This window comes from Dromaius novaehollandiae, chromosome 1, assembly GCF_036370855.1.
Source record: "Dromaius novaehollandiae isolate bDroNov1 chromosome 1, bDroNov1.hap1, whole genome shotgun sequence".
Lineage (NCBI taxonomy): Eukaryota > Metazoa > Chordata > Aves > Casuariiformes > Dromaiidae > Dromaius > Dromaius novaehollandiae.
Window position 1 is genome coordinate 126024737 of NC_088098.1, and position 19886 is coordinate 126044622.

General features: G+C 44.0%; 1 protein-coding gene across 1 annotated transcript in view; it reads right to left on the reverse strand.

The window, feature by feature from the left end:
* Nucleotides 1-19886, reverse strand: part of TSPAN7 (tetraspanin 7) — a 112064-nt gene that overhangs the window by 21415 nt on the left and 70763 nt on the right. Inside the window, exon 2 of the mRNA XM_026104117.2 lies at nucleotides 90-278. Coding sequence (XP_025959902.1) covers nucleotides 90-278 — 189 coding nt within the window. The remainder of the gene's footprint in view (nucleotides 1-89; nucleotides 279-19886) is intronic.

Below are 19886 nucleotides of genomic sequence, written 5' to 3' on the forward strand. Positions count from 1 at the left end.
TGGTGAAACTTAAGGGCGAGGCGGGGGGAAATCCCATTACATCCACAAAACCTCTCCCTCAATACCATAAAGCACTTTGGCTTACTTACCAATTTCAGCATCCATGGGCTGCCACGACAAGTGGCAAAGCAGCCAAAAAGCCCAAAGACGATGATTGTGGTACCTGTTCCAATGAGCACATAGGGGGCATTGGTGGAGTTTTCAGCAATGAGAGAGATGTATGTGCCCAGAGTGAGCTTGCCCCAGACTCCGACCGCAAGAAGGATAACACCTGTGATCTGTAAAGCAGGAGGAGAAAACAGTCAGGAGCTATCAGTAAAGATATCTTAAATTCAGTACACAGTGATCCTGAAGAAATTCTTTGTTGCTGTCATCCTGGAGAAAGCAAGCCTCAAGACTCTCACTAATTCCAGTGGGATTGACTGAGAAAATTAATATCCAATATCTGGAGATGTTACATTAAAGGTGCCATGGGAGCACAAACGTCTAGGGCTAATCACGACAATGCTGACCATTGCTAATAGACAATAAAGGGTCTGCCTCCAGGCAGCACCACTGGGGCTTGAAACATGCTCTCTACTCTTACAACATGCCTAGGAAAGGTAGCCAGCTAAATCACTCTTGCAAAAGCCAACAATAAACACTGCTACCTCATGTCCTGAGTTTTGCCATGAAAACTACCTGAATAACCAAAACCTTCTACTTCATGTCCTGTCCTTCTTAACGTGGAAGTATCCAGTTTCAGGGACATGAGCATCCCTTGCGGCATGTTACTTCGGAAGAAGAGTCTTTCCCCACCGCCCCAGTTTATTCATTGAGTTACCCTGGTCACGCACAAATATTGCCCCTGAGCAGGGGGCAGGAGGAAATCAGTGGGCCCCAGGAGCATCTAGCCTCTTGCCTGAGATGTGCAAGCAGAAACCGTCATGCTGCTGGGCAGCCGGCACACACAAGCTCCTGGCGCCAACTGGGTTGCAGGGGAGGCCCATGGTGTGCCCTGTGCTAACATCAGGCAGTAGCCGGAGCAGGGATGATGCCCACACCTGCCTTGCTCAGGTGCTTGGAGCAGGCCGCAATGTGTCTCAGTGCTGGCAGCCCAATGGCTCTATCTTGTTAACAAGAATAATCGTGATTTAAAAAATGAATTTAAAAAATCATTAAGGTAGTCTTCAGTGGAGCCCCCAGACAATGCTAGAGATGGGGAGGATGATAGGGGGAAGGGATGACTGTGATGAAGGGGGAGCAGCGCAGGTGAAAGCACGCCTGGTTTCCTTGCAGCTGTGAAGCAGTTTAAACTAATCACTACTAATATTAGTTCACTGCGCACGTTTAACATGCCTCAGAGCTGACACATCTGCTTCAAGACTGTACACACGTAATTTGTTCCCACGGTGTGACCCCAAGACGAAACATGAAGTGCCGCCCATGAGTGCCAGCTCTGCAAATGCTTCTTGAAATCTCTCAGAATTACTTATTAGCTCCTCTAGGCCACTAACAAGAGGCAGAAACAGAAGAAACATCCCAGCAATATTCTTTGGTTTGCTTTCCAAGTCTTCTCTTGAGAGCGTCTTTATACTGCTGTGAAATCTTGGAAATTCAACACTATGACACCAGGGTTGCCCTGCAGTTATTCACAGAGGGGACCTGCGTTCACAGTTTTGTTGCACCAAAAACCTCCCCAGCTGAGCTATTTTGCAAGATCTCTCTTTCAGCCACTATTTGTAATGGGTGATATGAATTAATTCAGGAAAAGCCTTCTCAAAGGAAAAAGGAAAGCAACAGCTTAACTTTTTTCCCCTGTACTGGCTCAAGAAGGACGAAGCGGGGTGCACCTTGGTCGCTCCTCAGTCATGTCCACAGGTCCTGCTGCTCTGTACTAACAGGCAAAGGAGCCCTTCCTCCGTCCTGCCTGCACACATGGAGTAACAGCAAATGCTGCTCAGACGCAGCGCTTTTCCTCTTTTGGAGGGGGAACTACACTCTGTGCAACCGCTGAATAATCAGGGCGTCATAAAGAAAATTCCAGCAGGAAAGAGGATACAAAATAGGTGCTCTGAAGAAATGTATGGGGAGAGGGATACAGGGGATAAAAGAAACCGCAAAAAGAGAGACTAGAGAGAAACAAAAGGAGGGGAGAACAGCAGAGAAAAGTGAACAAACGTACACTCAGTCAGAGAGAAGACCTTTTCAATACCACAGAGAAAATCACCTAATCTAGCAATTTTAACACTTCTTAACCCCTTCTCTTCCTTTCCTCCCCCCCCACCTCCCTGAGCTCTAGGCAAAGGAAACCTGCGGCACTTTCTCCCAGTATCTCCCCGCTGTCTAGGGGGCTCCACGTCTCCCCCAAAGAAACACCCCTTGCTGGCTCCTCTTTGGAGCACGCTGGCGTTCAGCACCGTCATGGGAAACGCGTCAATTCCTCCCGTTTCGCTAAACCTCCCCTTCTTGCTTCTGATCGGCTCCCCTACGTGTTGATATTTTGGTCACACCTTCAGAGAAGGATTAGCAGAGATTTCTGCTCTCCTGCCCAGGGTGGAGTGAAGAGTAAATCCAACTTCTGTTCATCTTCCAATGCAACCCTTTAAAAAGTGCAGATTCCTTTATTCTTGTAATCCATCAGCCAACAATATGATGTCAAAAAAATTACCAAGTAGCATGCATCACCACAGCCATCAAACATCCCGTCTGAGTTTTGCCTTGTCCCTATACAAAGCCCCTGAAAGGCGGGAATATCCTAACCTCTGTCTCTCTTCTCCCTAACAAAGATTCTTTCAGAAGGTCTAGATTAATAGGTTAAAAACACAGTCAGAAAGCGAGGTTGTGGGGAATTCAAAAACCCAAAGAACAAATTTTGGTCTCTAGCCCCCAGTCAGACAAAGGGCTGGTTTCTGTGCCTGAGCTGTTGAAAGTTTTACCACTGTCCTCAGAGACAAGTAAAATCAGCCTTCACTGCCAAAAGAAACAAGCAGCTTCACTTCTGAAAGAGAACTCTAGCCTTATAATAAAAAAGCATCTTTATGCAGCTATTTAAAACAATTACTAACTCTGAACTGGGCATTTTAAAAGTTTGGTTTTCTTATATCTCAGGGGGGCCTATCCAATCTATGATGCATAAACTCTTCAGAAGAAAGGAGCCAAGACTACTGACGGCTTATCCCACTTCTGTTTCTTAATAAAACACTGATTTCCAAGGATTTAAGAAGTCTTGCACTTTGTAGTGAGGTATAAAATCCCAGCAAATCTCCACCAGTGGCACTATGCAGACAGGGAATGGAAAAAGAAATTTCTGCAAGGAGATGCCTTAGATATAGATAGAGTCTCAACAACGCAGTTTAGAAATTTGCTTCTGAAGAGAAAAAACAGGAGACTTTCTTTTTTCTTGCCAATCCTTTAATGATCTTTTCTTAATGGAGCATGAGCAGCAGTCTCATTGATGCTGACTTCCACCCAAAGGGAAACCTGCCTTATTTTCAAGATGTGCTTTTTATGTCTCTCTGTTCCATCGCGTAATTGTTGGAACAGTTAATGTACTAGCTGTTTTTGGTTGGGTTTTTTTTGTTTGTTTGTTTTCTTTAAGAGTGGTAAGGACAAGAGTGGTGGGAAGACCAGGATATCACTAGCCTTCTGGCCTGCAAAGAGAGCACCAGGCAGAGCCACCACTGCTGTAGTTACCCGTGGGCATACTGCAATACAGACCCCATCGGACGTCTCCACCATCACACCTTTTGCTATCCTGACCTTCCCACTGCCTGGCAGATGCACATCTTGCCCCGCAACAGGCTGTGGAAAGCAGCCCTGTGTGGCAGGCATCAACCTGACTGATAAAGCAGTTCCTTCATTTGACCTGAAACTGTAATACCAGGGCTGTCCAGGGTGACCTGTGTGTCAGACCCAATAGCTGAAAGAGCAAGGTGATGTGGCTCCACTCACACACAAAAGAAAACTGAAAGTACCTCCTGTTATGCCCAGCCCCTTCCTATCTTCCCCCTCCTGCCCTTCCCTCACCACTGTTTTCATTCAGGTTAATTCATGACCATTACAGTACATTTCAATGTAAAAATCAAAGGCTGAATGTACTGTAATCAAAGAAAACTACAAAACAGTTTTATCTAAACTGGTGATGATGTATATTTATATAAATGAGTGTGATGGAGACTCTGGAGCTGGGCTGGAGTGAGGTGGAAAGGCAGAAAGCAGAACACTGTTGCTGGATGTAGTCTGAGAAGCAGATTTGCTGTGCAAGTGAATTCTGCAGAAGACCAGGACGGCACAGTCACCTACAGGAAGATTAGCTGATCCAAATGAAACCCCAATTTGTAGTAAGTTCTATTTCCTTTTGAGGAGAAGAGCAGTGCAATTTATGCTGCCAACTTACTTCAGCACCCTTTATCCTGCACAAGAAAACTTCACTTTGCTGTCCAGATTGCACTAGCATCACGGGAGGGTGACACAAGCGCACGTTATCACTAACAGCTTTTTTGGACTGCAAACTCCCTAGCAAAGGGACTGTGTCTGAGTGGTGTCCTACAGTGGCACTCAATTCTGGCCAGTGCCACAAGGCACTGCTGTAATAGAAATGCTAAAGAACATAAACCATTGAGAAATAAAGAACATAAAGGGCTATGCACAACTTTATCTTTTTCCCCCTCTGTATAAAGTGTTTCATTTTATAGCATTATCACAGGTAATTTGACGGTGCAGTCAGAGACAACAGGGCACAAGCCTCATCCATGATACAAGGACATGTTTCCATGATATGCATCGCTATTCCTATACGCACGGAGCTCCCCGACTGCCACCTGTACATCCCGCTGTACTGTGCACGTCCCCGCGGGGAGGGTACGCAAGTGTAGCCCCGGGAGCCAAGCGTCATTTCCTGTGCGCAGTCACTCCCCAGCATGGAGCCTGCAGCTCTGCTGGCAGCAGGGAGTAAGGTAAGTCGCCAATGCTTGCTCACAGGAGACGTATCAGAGCATCTGAAAGCTATTTCAAACAGGAAACACTGGAAAGGTGAATGCTAGGAAACACCCCAGCACACCAAGCTTCTTCAACACTTCTAAACCTCATCATTTTACATTCCCCTGAACTGTCTTAGCAGCACTGTGGAAAACTGAGGATCCCATTAAAAATAAATAAACCAAAACGAACAACAAAAACACATTCAAGAATCTGCTGCACTCTAGCTCACATCTCAGAGTAGAGATCTACACAAAGACAAACTGTGCAATCAGACCATCTTTATAAAAAGATATCAAGACTAAACTAGTCCATACTCAGCTACATAAAATCACCACTGGGTTCATCTAAACAGTTCTTGCAAGTGTCTCCTGCACCTGGACAGGCTGCTTAACCTCTCTGCTGCCTCCGTAAAACAAGGATAATGCCATCTACTTCACAGAGATCTTGTGTAGCTTTAATATCTGCAAAGGGCTTAAAAATCCAAGAGAAATCTGCAAAAAATGACAGCTTCCTCCTGCCATTCAAAAGCTACAACAGAACTGCTTACCCTCAGCAAATCCCAAACAACAATGGCATATGGCTATTTCTATTTCAAACTTGTCTGTTTTTCAAGGAAGAAAAACAGTCTTCACATCAGGAGACTCAGGCTGGCTCTGTTAGCTTTTAGTCACTAAAGCTCAGAAGGATTCAGAGGGCTTTCAGAGCTATCCTTGCTCTTCACATGGCTCTGCTCATTACAAAGTCAGGTTTTTGTATGCACCCTAGAAATTTTTGTAGTTCATAAAAGAACAAAAATGTTTTGTCACTTGGGATATCAGGCCTTACCTGATACATGTTTCTGCGTTTGCATATATATATTTTTCTCCCCTGGCAAAGTCACGGTTACCAAGCCATCATGCAAAACAGTGGCAGATACATAGATATGTCAACACATCTTCTCTTGGAGACATACAGAATATATTAGATATTCTGACAGACCGAGGAAAGTCACTACAAACTTTCTAATTTTTAGAATCCATCGGAGCTAAGATCCACTGTCCGAGCAGCTCTGTTTATAAACATTTCCAAAGTCTGTATACGCAGAGAAAGAAAGCAACAGTCTTACTCTACCCACTAACTTTTAAAGCCAAATGGAGATAGCCTGACAACTACAGCCTGTTCTAAAAAGGCAGCACAATTATAGCAGGACAATAAAAAACAGGTCTGTGCCTTTCATCTGTGTAATAAAGAACTCGGCTTTCAGGAACCAGTAGATGTTTCCGTCAACCTGTATTTACTGCAAAGGCCTGGCTAAAACAAACAGGGCAGTATCCATCACCAGGCACAAACGTGCCCAAGCTGCTTGGTGGGTGCTGAAGAAACTAACTGGAAGCTGTACCACCTGTGTTGCCCAAAAACACAGAGTCTGGAGCAGTACAGAAAAGCAAGCACTTGCAGGCGGGCAAAAAAAGGGATTGGCTTTTAAAAGAGAGACAATAGGAAAGACACTGCCCAAAGATACAAAGCTGTGGGAGAAAACAGTCGCTCTCTGTGGTGACTGAGACCCCCTTCCTCCCCCTCCCCAGCCCTCGGGGGAGGCAGAAGTGTCTGACCGGACGCCCCAGGCCGCAGCCCCCTTTTATAGATGCCTGCCATGAAAAGCGTAACGTGACAGAAGGCAGCCTCGGCTTTCGCAGCCTCCCGAAAACAGCTCTCCGAGGGGCATCACCTCCAAGAAGTCATTTCCTATTTTCACTTCTGGCCTTAATGCAAAGCTGGGGATTTGATTCCCAATCTCCTTCAATAAAAATGAAAGCCTGAAAGCTGCAGCTGATGAGCCAGTAAAAGGCAGCAGCCTCCTGCTGTTCCCGCCTGCTCCAAGCCTGCTCTTTTCCTCCCTTGCACAGATACGGATGCAAATTTTAATCAAGAACACTAAACCACCACACTAACCTTTTCCCTGAACCCCCCCTCAACGTACAAGCACTAGAAGCATCTTTGACTTTGGACATGTTGCAGTTCCCAAGTCAGTGTCTGAATATACACGTAGCTGGATGATCAGAGTAAGGATACACAGGGAAGGGCTGCCTAGATAACTCAGACATTTTAAATACTTGTATCCATCTCCACAGCACAGCACAGCGTATGGCACAAATCCCCGGGCAAGCGGCAGACCCGCAGCAGCATTGCGCCAGCATGCGGCTGCCCTGGAGGCAGGATTAATTAAGCCACAGAGCAACACTGCCAGGACCCGGGCCGGCAGCACCCGAGCTCTGAGCTGCATCAGGGAGACTTGGCTCATTCAGAGCTCTCACCACGATCCCTAACGTGGAAGCTCTTCTCCAGCACACCTCTAGCTAGGCCAGTGCACTCCCCCTTCATCCATGGCATTTGTTTCCATTGATTACGAAGAGGCTAGAGGTGAACAGTTGAGGCGGAATTGTCTACAGCGTGGATCTCTGTATTTCAGCAGTTGAACCTCACCCTTGGTTCTTACAGACAGAAAATCTAAAGTATTACAAGGGAAAAAAAAAAGAAGTTATTGCATGACGAGTTTGTCTGGCATTTAGTGCTGTCTTGTCCTCCAGCGTGGTTAAAAGAAAGCAAAAGAGAAAACAAAAATATCGGGTTTCAAGGCCATTTACAAACATATTGAATACTTTTTAAAATAGGTCCAAGAGCTTTCCTCAGACTTTATAAGAACTCTGATTTAAACGGTAATAGCCCACACCTCAATAAAATTCAGCTCAGTGACCTATAATTAGGAGCCCTGTGTCTCATGCTGCACTGTTTAACACGCAAGTCAAACGTGCCCACTGCTTCCAGAAGATGGTGAAACAGGAGAGCAAACACAGACGGAAAGGGCACGCGGTGATGTGTGACACTGTGTCACTGTCGCAGGTGTGGTACCTCGGGACAAAACAAAGTGCATGAGCAGGATAAGCCAGCATAGCATCTACTAGGGCATCGTCCTGGGACGTCTCTGAAGACAATTGGTCTGAATGGCCCTGACAAAATCAGGCTGGTGTAGACTCCCACTGACTTAACAGGGCTTTGCCAAGGGCCAACAGTATCGGCCTACTTCACTGCCAGCTCTGTTAAGAAAGCTTCCAAGTGTGAAAGTCCTCTAAACCACTGCCATGAGAGCTGCCCTTTTCCCACCAGACAGCACCTTGTCAGCCACCCATGTACCTGCAGCCATTCCAGGAGCTAGCTAGAGTCCACTGCCTTTACTGGCAGAAATAGTTTGGATGAAGGAATATGGAAGACCTCGAGCTCATGTCCATCCATTTGAGCACTGCCGATGCCAGAAAATCCTACTGTACAAGTTACAGCTGCTGCAAGCAAGACATACCCAAATTCTTAGTCAACACAGTCCCTTTCAGAGTGCTTATCAAAAGCAAAGAGGAAACAGTGCCTATTACTACTGGATCAACATGGGAGCAAGATGACAAAGTAATACATTGTTTAAAAAAGCAGCTGGACTGCTCACATGGATACTCAACCAGTCTGAGTCCAAGAGTAACTTAGACCTAACATTGGTAAAAACCTTGCACAGCTCTGATCCCAGACAAGGATATGCCTGTCAGCCCATTTTCAAGGCCACTAGAATCAGCTCTCTGAAATGGTGACCTAGGCCATGGGGACTAGCCCTGCAAACCCATTTCCTCTGTAATCATTCCCAGTTATTCCACAAACACTGAAATTCTCTTCATTCTACTCATCAGTGATAGCAGGCACATCTCCTAATTAAATTCAGAGCACAGACTCGGTCTACAAAAGTTTGGGATGTGGTGCCAGGCTTTTGTTGTTTGTGTGTGGCTCAACTACCCACCACATATTTCCAGCAAGGCAAAGCTCATCTCTAGTTACTTTCTGCTCACAAAAAGGAGCTATTAAACATTGCAGAGTCCTTCCTAAAGCATCTGAGGCCAATATTAGCCCAATCCATAGTGTTACATAAGCACTGCAAATCTATTTCACGGCAAACTAAGTAACTGCATGACTAGTTTTACCAGATGGCTGGACATACGCATCCTACCAATCAACTGCTATGAAGAGTTACCATGAGAAGAACTGCTCTGTGTCACAAAAGACAAGGCAATGTCAAACTTGGCAGAGACAGCACAAATTTTGTATGGGCCTGAAGTGCTGCAGACTCAATTAGCACTAGCATCTGCATTTGCAATAGCATGCAGGTATTTAAAAGAGAGCTGCTAATCAGAAGAGCTCAGTTATCAACTAATGGTTTCATAAATTATTTAAAAATGCCAATTATTTCTTTTTCCCTATCAATTGGGAAACACGTTTCAGAGGGAGCTCAGTGAGTAGCCTGAACATGGAGAGAAAGTACCACAAACAGGTATACCACTGCTTGCTGCAATAAGCTCTCTCCATCCTCAAGACACTCTTTCAGGCTCTCTGTCATTCTTCCTCCCTTCCCTCTTGGATACTTTTAAAGCCCAATATCTGTGTGGTACAGTGCCAGCAAGGCAAATGCCAGATAAGGGCATCTACAGGACACTAGGAGGAGGGAGGTACAAAGTGTCAGGGGCTTTGATTGGACTTCTGGGAGCAAAGAAGTGGAGTGGAGTGAGGGCTGGGGAGCTCACAAGACTGGGGAACAAGGGTTGGAGGCAGAGCTGGAGGGGGAGGACACAGCTATGACAACTTCGACACAAAGACTGCAGAAGAAGCTAAGCTTTCAAAACCTAAGACTCATGTGGAAAAAAACGGGTTAAAAAAAAAAAAAAAAAACCCTGTCATCAGTTATGACTGGAAGCCAAAATTAACAGCTCGGATTTAATGTGGAGGCGTAACAAATGCTCAAACCACATATTCATACCCAAACAGATGACATCATTAGAGAGATAAATTTGCACCAAGTGTCAGCAAAGCCCTGATTTATCTGTGTTCAGGGCAAGTCCAGTTTACATAACAAGCTCTTCAGAACCTCAGACAAGCTTCATGTCCATGAATGGGCTTGCAAGCTGTCTGTTAGTGCCGATTTTTGTCAGCTCTTTCTAATGCTTGCAAATTGTCCTGCCTCTTGCATACAGAGGGCTGTTTAATCTATTTTGATGGATACTCACTTTCTGCATATATTTCCAGGATGAAGCACTTTATTTCATCTCCTGATGTACGGCTCTCTTCTTCCAGCCTCACACATAGCTGCCGTCAAGAAAGCATCAGGCCTCAGAGTCCAACCAGCAATAAAACATCCCAGGCCCGAAACTGTACCCTGCCTGAAGAACTCTCTCATCCCTAAAACCACCCACAGCATTTCCACCCAGCGGCTGCAACCAAAGCAGTAGTCCCAGTCTTGGTAAAGCAAAACACTCTTCACCTTCTCAGCAGGTTGAAAGTCTTTCCTAAGCTGCAATAAAATTCACCTGAAAAACTACCAAGCAGGAATGGTATCAGTATATTTGACACAACATGCATACCTGCCAGGAGAAAAAAATACTTCTATCTTTACAAGACTGTATTTTAAGGACAAACATCAATATAGTACGGGTAAGTAAGTAGAGTCACATTTTTTTCCCTTTGGCAACCGCCCAGCTACAGCCATTGCTGTAATGTTGCTCTAGCACAAGGGCAACCTGTTATAAGCCCTTCTCGATATGTGGGTCACAGACCGCGATCCAGGCTGGAGCTGTCCCCAGGCTGTTCCCTCCCCCTGCCAGCACAACGTACTGTGCCAGGCCACCAAGCCTTCGTCACACGGCACCGCGTAACTCCCTTCTCGTGCTTGTCACTGGGTGGGAAAAGTCTCGTTATTTCTGATTTGTCCTAGATCAGGTCTTTGGTTTGTCTGTTATCACTTTGCCTGTGCAGAAAAGGCAGGCACGTGTGAAAGCACAGCCTGTGAGCTCCCTGCCAGGCCTGCCTTTCAAACAGCGATACATCAACATGTTTCACAAACAGTCCACTCAACATAAGCAACTACAGAAAAAAGGACAAAAAGAGTAAGATGAGCCTCAAGATCCAAAATTTGCTTTAAACACCACAAGCTTGAAGCCTTTTTACATTGTTGCAGGAAGTAGTTAGATTTTTTTTCAACTAAATAGCATTTTCTTTCCTCATTAATCTTACCTCCTTATGCTGACTATATTTCTCCTGCCACCTCCAGTTGACATAAAGGGAAGGAAGGAAAGGATACTCACATAGCCTACTTCACATGCAATGCAGAGAACGTAAGGCAGAAGGCTAAAGTAACCTAGGAGAGAGAGTGTGAATACCTCCGTATGTGTTTAATATGCTACAGACCTCACTGTTGGAACTAGGAAGCTGAATAAACTGTTTCACACAAAAGCAGAGGGATGAGTCAAACAGAATAGTGGGGTATCACCTTTTCTTCACTCCATTTCCCCATCCACACTCGCTCAGTAAGCGGGACTTACCCTGGACTCCTAGCAGCACAGAGGATTGCAAGCTACTGATTACCTGTTCCAGATCCATAGGCCGAGACAGATCAAACAAAGCAAAGTTAAGAAAATTAAGAAACCCTTTGATACAGTGTTACTGCTTTGACCTTTTGAAACAGGCAACCTTCTGTGACTAGTTATTCCTTCTCAGGGTCCAAAAAAGCAAGAAAAAAAAGTAGCTCTCGTTCTCTTTTGTGCTCTCCAGCCATAACCATTATTAGAAAGCTATTTTATCCTGGATTTCATCACGGTAGATCATGTCCCAGGGCCTTACAAAAATGTATTCACTGCTGTGGAGGCCCCTAGACTCACATTTCTTCAGCCTTGAAACTTGAGATGCAGTACTTAATAAAATATTATTAGGCCTGCCCTTTCTTTTAGGTCAAACATCTTAAAGGAAAAAAAATATATAGCAGATATCCAAGCAGGGCAAGGATTTTAGAGATTACATGCAACTATGAATTGTATTGTTTAGCACTAAAAGGTCTCACATTTCATTGCTTCTGAACTCGGACTTGGCAAATACACTCCAGAAGCTCTTGATGGGCTAGATGGCAGGAAATGAAGGAGGTAGGCAATCTGGTCTTTTTCCAAGAAAAACTCCACTGAAATCAAGAAGTTCCTATAGAGTGTTTCAAGCCAGATGAATCAGCATTTTCTGGCTCAGAAAAAGCATCTGGAAAAAAAATTCCCACCAGCTCTACCCCTTGCTCTGGTCACTTGCTTCATATTCAAACCCTACTAGCATCCCATGCACCTCTATCCTTCCCACCTCCTTCCAGGTTAACATCTTCATGGGCCCCATCTTACATATACTCTTATTCAGCATCTCAAAGTACTGGGGACTGTCAGTAGGGCTGCAAAATCACACACAGACCACCAAAGCATCTCTCCTTGCCTTGTCCTACCTCTCCTTAAGCATGGTATCACAGATGCATCCCATCAGTCAACCAACTCCAGCCAAAGGCAAGCTTTCTACTTCTTCTGCTGGCCCAAGTCAGGGCTAATGTTCCTAATGTCATCTACAATATTGCTCCCATTTCTGGAACTGATTGGATGTGATGAAAAAGTTAAGATGTTACAGACAGGCAGAAATATGACTGGAGTGAACGTTAGGTCTCATTTCACTTGTTCAATAAACCATACGCTTTTAAAAGACACACAGGCAAAGACACGGCCAATAGCTTTAATACAGGGGTACGTGTTGCAGCTTTATAGGAGCCAGGCACAACGACATTCTGATAACTTGATGCATTTCTCAAATCAGAACTAATACTTAACAAACTCAGTTTCTAAACAGTGGACAATACAAAGATGTCTAAGAAATATTTACTTTAATAATGCCAGCACAAAGATTAAACTATCAGCCCCCTGTTTCTGGGCTAACAGAGATGAAATAAATAAATAGAAAGGAAAGGATTCAAACAATAACTTTTGAAAGTGCGCAAGTTTTAATTCTGTCAGAGTTATACAGGAAAACACTATGTACTCCTTAAAACAAAATGCACATCACATCTTAATTGAATCTGCTTTCTTCATAACCCAAAATTCACAGAGCATTTGCTGCACAGTATAATGGGAACTACTGCCTTAAACTAAGATAGTAAAAATAAAAGCTACTACATCTCACATCCACAGAGATTTCAAGAGGCCCAAATGCAGAGGAACTAACTTATACACAGGGCTTCCATATGGAACATTTAAAGTTTATCATTTACAGAGGTGAAGATAAATGTGCAACAGTAATTGCTAGTTTATTTGTCTACATAATTCATGTCCTCCTGTTCATTACAGATGTCAGCTATTTTGTTTCCTAAGCTCTGGTAAAATAAGATTTAGAACCCAATCCTGATTGGTGCTGGGCACACAACAATTCCTACTGCTTTCAAAAGTGGCTGGAAGAGCTCAGCATTTCTCTGGACCAGCTTTTTATCCACAGAACGTAGAAGCAGGAGGTCAGCTTCATTAAGCAGGATCTCATTGTAGGGATCATATTTCTATTTCATTTCATATTCACAAACCTTTTAAATGAATGTGAAATGTGTGCAACTTCAAATGAGATCCAGAATTGCACAAAAAGAGCCAAATGCAAGACAAATATCCATGTTTCTGATATTTTTATCTCCTTGATTCCAATATTTTCTTTCCCAAACACCAGACTCTCCATGTTTTGGCATCCTGCAGGTTTTGAGGTGTGCTGTCTCAGCACAGCTCTACTGCAGTCTTCTCCTCAAAATAAGTTAGAGAAAGTCTGTAATAAAACGGATGAGGCCAGGGGAAGGCAGACAAGAACTAATGCAATCCATCTTGGCTGAAACTGAAAGGTCTAGTGATGTCCCATAGGTTTAGCAGGCTGCGAGGAACTGAGAGAGGACCAAGGCACACAGCTAATTAGATCTACCAGACATTTCCCCAAATGGGGGAAACTTTTTCACAAAGAAAATGGTCGACCTTGACAGCAGCCAGAATGTACCCTGCACTAAAAGCATGTCCAGAGAGGTTTAAAAATAACTGGCCTACCTCTGAAAATTTTGTAAGTTTCCCAAAATAAGCAAGGGATCACATTCAAAATGTTCTTGCTTTACAATCTGCCAAGCAGGGGGAGTGGCTGGCTTTGAATCTTTTCCTGTCTCAGCCTCTGGGCTCTAATCAGCCAGACAGAGGACTAAAACAAATATAAATCTTCTTCCTTTGAGCTTCAATGTCAGGTCTTTGTAGGCAGGAACACAGCAATAAGAAAAGATATGACGCAACATGGAGATAAATGTATGCCAGCAATACAGCTAAGTTTCTATTCTCACATCTGGTGAACTTGATTAGACCTAAAAAACCAACTTTAGTTACCTTTTGCAAAGTATTGACCTCTGCTGGAACTAATAAGAAAGCAAGATGTCATTCACTGTATCTTTGGAAGAGGACAACTCTTTTATGCCTTTCATGCCACATTTCAGAACAATTCCCTTTAATTATTTAAAAAAAAACCTTATGACAATGCTCAGACCCCTCATAGGTGTCAAAGGGCAGGAAGTCAGAATTTTGTTCATACTCATATCAAACTGATAGTACTACCACCAGCTGTAGCTCCCTGCCCTCTCAGCCTCTGAAAAAGGTCATACTCAAACTGTTGGTTTTGAAGAAACCACACATGTAAAACAAAACATATAAAAAGGATGCACACTGACAAAAGAAAAAAACCAATCTCATTGAAGGTGTAATCTCACCTGTGTTGTTGCCCAGTATTACCACCAAAAATGAATTTGCTTGAAACCTAAAAAAGAACAAAAATCAAAACAACGAAAAACCCCCAAAGGATATTCCTGTATAGTGACAGAAACAAGTGTTTCAGGCTAAACTTCCTTCCTTTTTTTTTTAATCCACCATAACTATACTGTACCCAGTGAAGACTACTCAAGAAAAATACGAAAGCCAGTTAATATCTATTTCTGGACCACTTGCAAACTCTGTATTAGGAGCAAACATCTTCAGTAGCCATTCGGGAATAAAACTGCTCAAGCTCCTTCCAGTCCCTGCCTTCAGCATTTCCTAACACATCCTCCAGTGCCCAACATGACAATTTCTCATCTCCCTTCTCTTCTCACCTAAGCCCATTCTCTTCTCCTTCTCCTTTCTTGCTAGAGTTTCCCCTCTAAATAATCCCCTTCTAAGAAAATCCTGCTCACAGGATTTAAAGAAAAGCATCATTACATGAATTTGTTACATTAGGTTCCTCTCTGCTATCCATTGCTGGTCTTGCCTAGATAGGCTGAAACTCTCTGGGCTCAGGGTTGTCCCTTGGTGTCAGACGTGCATGGTGCCCAGCACAATGACTCTTAGTTTGTCCCTTTGCCCCCACAATATGTTTGAGTTATGCCACTTAGCGTCTATTTAGTACCAGCCACTGTCAGAAAACTGTTAGGTAGTATGTAGATTGTTGTACATATGTACAACAGACTATGTACTACAGTTCTTGCTGTTTCCATTCAAAACTGCGATTCCTATGTACTAAAATCACCGGTCCATGCCTTCTGCTGAAATTGTCATCAACAATGTCAGTATGTGCAAACAGTGGTAAGGGGGATGCTGCCACGGTTCCCTTATCTCACCAGGTGAGAGCTGGAGTATTTAGTGTGCCCAGATCACGGGATAGCCACCAGATATGGTGGCCCTTGGATACAGTGGACCAAATTTTGATTAGACTCACTCATGTAGAGCTTAACAACCTGTTCTTTCCCAGCCACTTCCTGTAAGTGGACTGGTATCCTACTTCTTCTTCAAAAATATTTTTAAAGGTAGACTGTTTTTCCTTGCTGTAATACTATTACAAGTACATGAATACTTGTCATAAGTGAGCTTCTATCAGATTAATATCCTCAGATGTGAATTCATAAATTAAAAAAAATTATGAAAAGGAAATAAAATTCCCGCTGTCAAATAGAGGCTGAAAGTGAATGCTAAGTTATCACAGAGAATTCAGTTGATCAGGCTATTCACCACTGACGGCAGAAAAAACGGTGTATTTATCACTAACTTTAAGAGTGCCTCTTTTAACAAGAAGGCAGAGTTAACTCAATTCTCATTAAAAGTCCTCCTTCTACATACAGCTCAGGCATTTCCCAGCATATCTACCAATCCGTACACTAACCACACACCAAGGTTTGATAGTGCTTTCCACCCAGGCTGGAATGGTGGGGTGGAAACAACAATCAAATGTGTCACTCATTCTGTAGAAAAAAAAAGGTTAAAAATCACACAGAGGGTAACAGCCTTTCCACAGCTCCTCCTTGCAACCAGGAGGACAGGCAAATGTTCCTATAATCAACACTAGGGAGAAAGAGTCATTTACGTTGCTTTGGGATAAAGAATTGGATATGACCCCTGAAATCCCAGAAGCACTAACAAGAAGTGCAATGTTGGGGGGACACAACACAGCAGCCTGAAAACACCTTTGCAGTGTGGCTCAAAACCAATCTTTTCTTGCTAATGCTGTAGCAAAACATACTCTTATAGAATTTTCCTATAAGGAAATCACTAATTACATGCCACTTACAGGAAGATTCAGGATCTCCATGCATAATGAATGGTTATAATAAAAAGTCATATTCTCATGGTAAAAACTCAGCTTTATTCCACCTTGCACTTACGGAAGTGCAAGGAAATCTCAGTAATATTAAGCTCTTCATTGTGAGGTTTATGTTTTTTTCTTTATATAAGATAATTCATTAAGTGAGAAAATATTCTGTTTTATGGTTTAGTCACCAGTGGCTCTATTAATTGATGCATCTTTCAAATTAGCTAAGACAAAAATGTGGTCATCTTTGGGTAAAAATAAAATGCAAAAATACACTTCTATTGGGAATTTTCAGTGCTAGTTTCTTGAAACTTAGCTTTAAATATGTATAAATGAATGTCTAAAGAAGAAGAACTTACCGTTTGGGGGGGAAAAAAAAAAAAACAGCATCGAGCTTTGCAAACCAAAATGCATAATTAGAGAGAGAAGGTGCCTTCAGCATCCATCATTAGTTTGCAGAGTGTGGTTCAGAGCCCTGCAGTCATTTGCACTTTCTGAATACTGCTCCGTCACATGCAGCACCAATACGCATGTAAATTTTGGTTATTTGTGAGGAAGTTGCACAGAAGTTCGTAGCTACCAGAACAAAAACCAGAACAGTGAGTGACAAGCCTGCTTCAGACTGTGCTTGCCGGGGCATATGCTTGTTTCCAGAGAGCGGTTAAACCATTTAAGCTTAAATCTAGGCAGCAGACAGAGTCTCTGCGGAGCTTAAACCTGAGTCAGCCGGGACCACACATCTCCCATGTTAGCCACATGTGCCCGTTTGCCCAAACGGTAACAAAAGTGGGCCCGGGCCTCACCTCCCCCTCACCCACATCGCGTTTGTCTAACTATATTTAGAGAGAGCAGGCAGCCATATTCTGCTCTATAATGCACCAGGTTCACAGAAACCCCAATTTTCAAGGAGCGTGAGCTGAGCAAAGGCTAAGGCACAAAATCAGGACTGAAAGCACGAGTCGTTTCAATGGCTTGAAGCCGGGAAAAAATCGTAAATGAAAATCCAGCTTTCCCCAGCCTGCTTTCAACATAGCTTTTGGCACTGTATGAATTACTGGGGCACGCAAACAATTTGCGGTGCAGAATAAGGAGAGCCGCTAGCCCTCCAGGTGGACCCCATCCCTGGGGAAAGGCCTTGGGCAGAAACGGGCGCCCGGGGCTGCTCTGCCCTCCTCAAACACCCCCCGGGGCGCGAGATGCACGCAGTCCTTGGCACAGCACAAATCCCATCAAGTCTTTACAGATTAAGGCCTCTTCTCAGCAAAGCATTTTAGCGCACTTAACCTGACGCATGTGTTTACACACTTGACTTGAGTGAAGGAGGGCTGCCAAACAGGGGCCGGGAGGAAGGAGACAGGTCGCCACCTTGGCTGGAGACCAGCAAAGCGGTGGACGCCCCGCCACCACGTGGCACCAGGGATGGCATTTTGCAGTACAACACTGGCATTGCTGCCTCTGAGCCCGTCGAGCCAGATGTGCTGCATAGCCTCCTCAGTCACCCAGTGGCAAACTCGAGCTTGGTGTTCCATCAATTACGATTTCACCTTCCCCATCCCCAGGACGTCCCAAGAGGAACAAAATGATGGTGGGGCCAACAGCTGAGTTTTAAGACCCGATGTAGCAGCCAGGCAGTGTCTCTGTGGCATGCTGTTGCCTGCCAACGCACCTTCTCCGACAAGCTGCTCCGCAGATGCTGCGCTTGGCACTGCTTTATACAGCTGAAGCCTTTTGTGCAGCAAGATTGCTCCTTCCTCGATTCTTCTTTTGAATATCCTCCTTCCTCTGTCGTATGTGTTCTCTAAAGAGGGCCCAGACTATCTGCTATTTGGATAGACACCAGATGTTGCTACCAAAGCCTGGATGCAACCTGTCTATTAATGACAGCCAAACTCTTAGCATTCAGGGAGCGTTCATCAAATCCACTGCAACACGTAGTGCCCCCAAAGTCCTGCATAGCAATAGGCTAATGAATGGGAAAGTGGAAATAGCTTTCTCATAGGTGACAAAAGGAATTTTCTGGCACTTACATTAAACCTAATTAAAACCAGGCTTAATGGCCCAGGCACCATTTGGGATGGAAGGAGTCAGTGAGAGGAAATGAAGTCACTGTCTACATTTGATAGAGGGACTGTGGTGTGCGAAGAGCAGAACATGTATAAGAAAAACTAAAAGGTCTCCAAGCCTGGCATTTTACATACAGACAGATAAATGCAGAAGGGCAAGTGTCCTAACTCACCAGTCACTGTGAGCTAGCCTCAGTGCCTGCTTCACCAGTGAAGATTTCTTCTTAGATTTGTTGCTCTCAAAAATCAGTGCCCACATCTCTCTTCTCACTCTTCTTTGGCAATGCAGCAACTGGTGGAGCAGGGGCAAGACTGACATCCAGCAAACTGCCATCCTAGACTACAGGACGGTCCTTTCTGTAGGAGCCATGTCCCAGGAGAGTTATGGCCCTCTTCAAGCTCTTCCTTTCTGCTATTCATTAGCGAACATCAACAGATGGAATGATTTCCCATGCTGGCCTCTCAGCCTCAGCACTGACTTTCTAGTCTCTCTCTGCTTTTTCATCTCTGGCAAACAATAGGAACTTCCCCTTTTGAAGATTTTCATATTCAGGCAAAGCAGCCTTGTAACAGTCTGTCCTTTAAATAAGGCGGGCCAATCATTTTGTCAACGGACCACATCAGAGCTGCTAACATAGCTCTTCCCACCTTGCAGCACACTGCCCCGACAAGTGTTCTGAAGTTTCTGGCCTTCTTTGTTTGTTTGTTTACTTGCTTGATTTACAAATATTTAAGGGAAGCTAGCTCTAGTACTATATATTATGGAACAGAAGGAACAGAAAAGATGCACTTGTTCATTAGTAAACTGATACAGCCACAGAATATTTTCCTGTGGGACTCAAGTTTTTGGAAGCTCAAATTCAGTGTCTCCCCCCCGCACCCCAAGGCAGCAGCTGTCCCTTTCACACTTTTAAATGCTGTTTTTTGTGCTATGCTGCTAGCAATACACAAAAGTGACAGAAATGTGGTTTACACCACATAATAAAGTTAGACCTCAAACTAGATGCTTTGAAACAGGAGTATCCCTTATTTAAATCTTATTTCTTAAATGCTCTTGTTGATCACTTGCCTCCTCATAAATTCATGCAAAATCTAAACTTCTATATTCTTTATGTGAAGAAAGGAACGGAGGAAAATGAAACACCCTGAAAAACAGCATTTAGCACTATCTGTGGCCATCAGACCAGTACTACAGTCAAACCCCATGTTAGTGCAAGTATGATCTAGACTCCAATGGAAAGACAGTCCTGTACCTCGGGACTGACTGGGGTAGGAAAGAAGCTGAGAGGGTCTGTAACGCAGAATGTTTGGTAGTTTCAGCAAATTACTTGGCAGAGGAATCCCTCTCTGCACATGTAACAGTTTTCAGACATGTAGCAACAAACC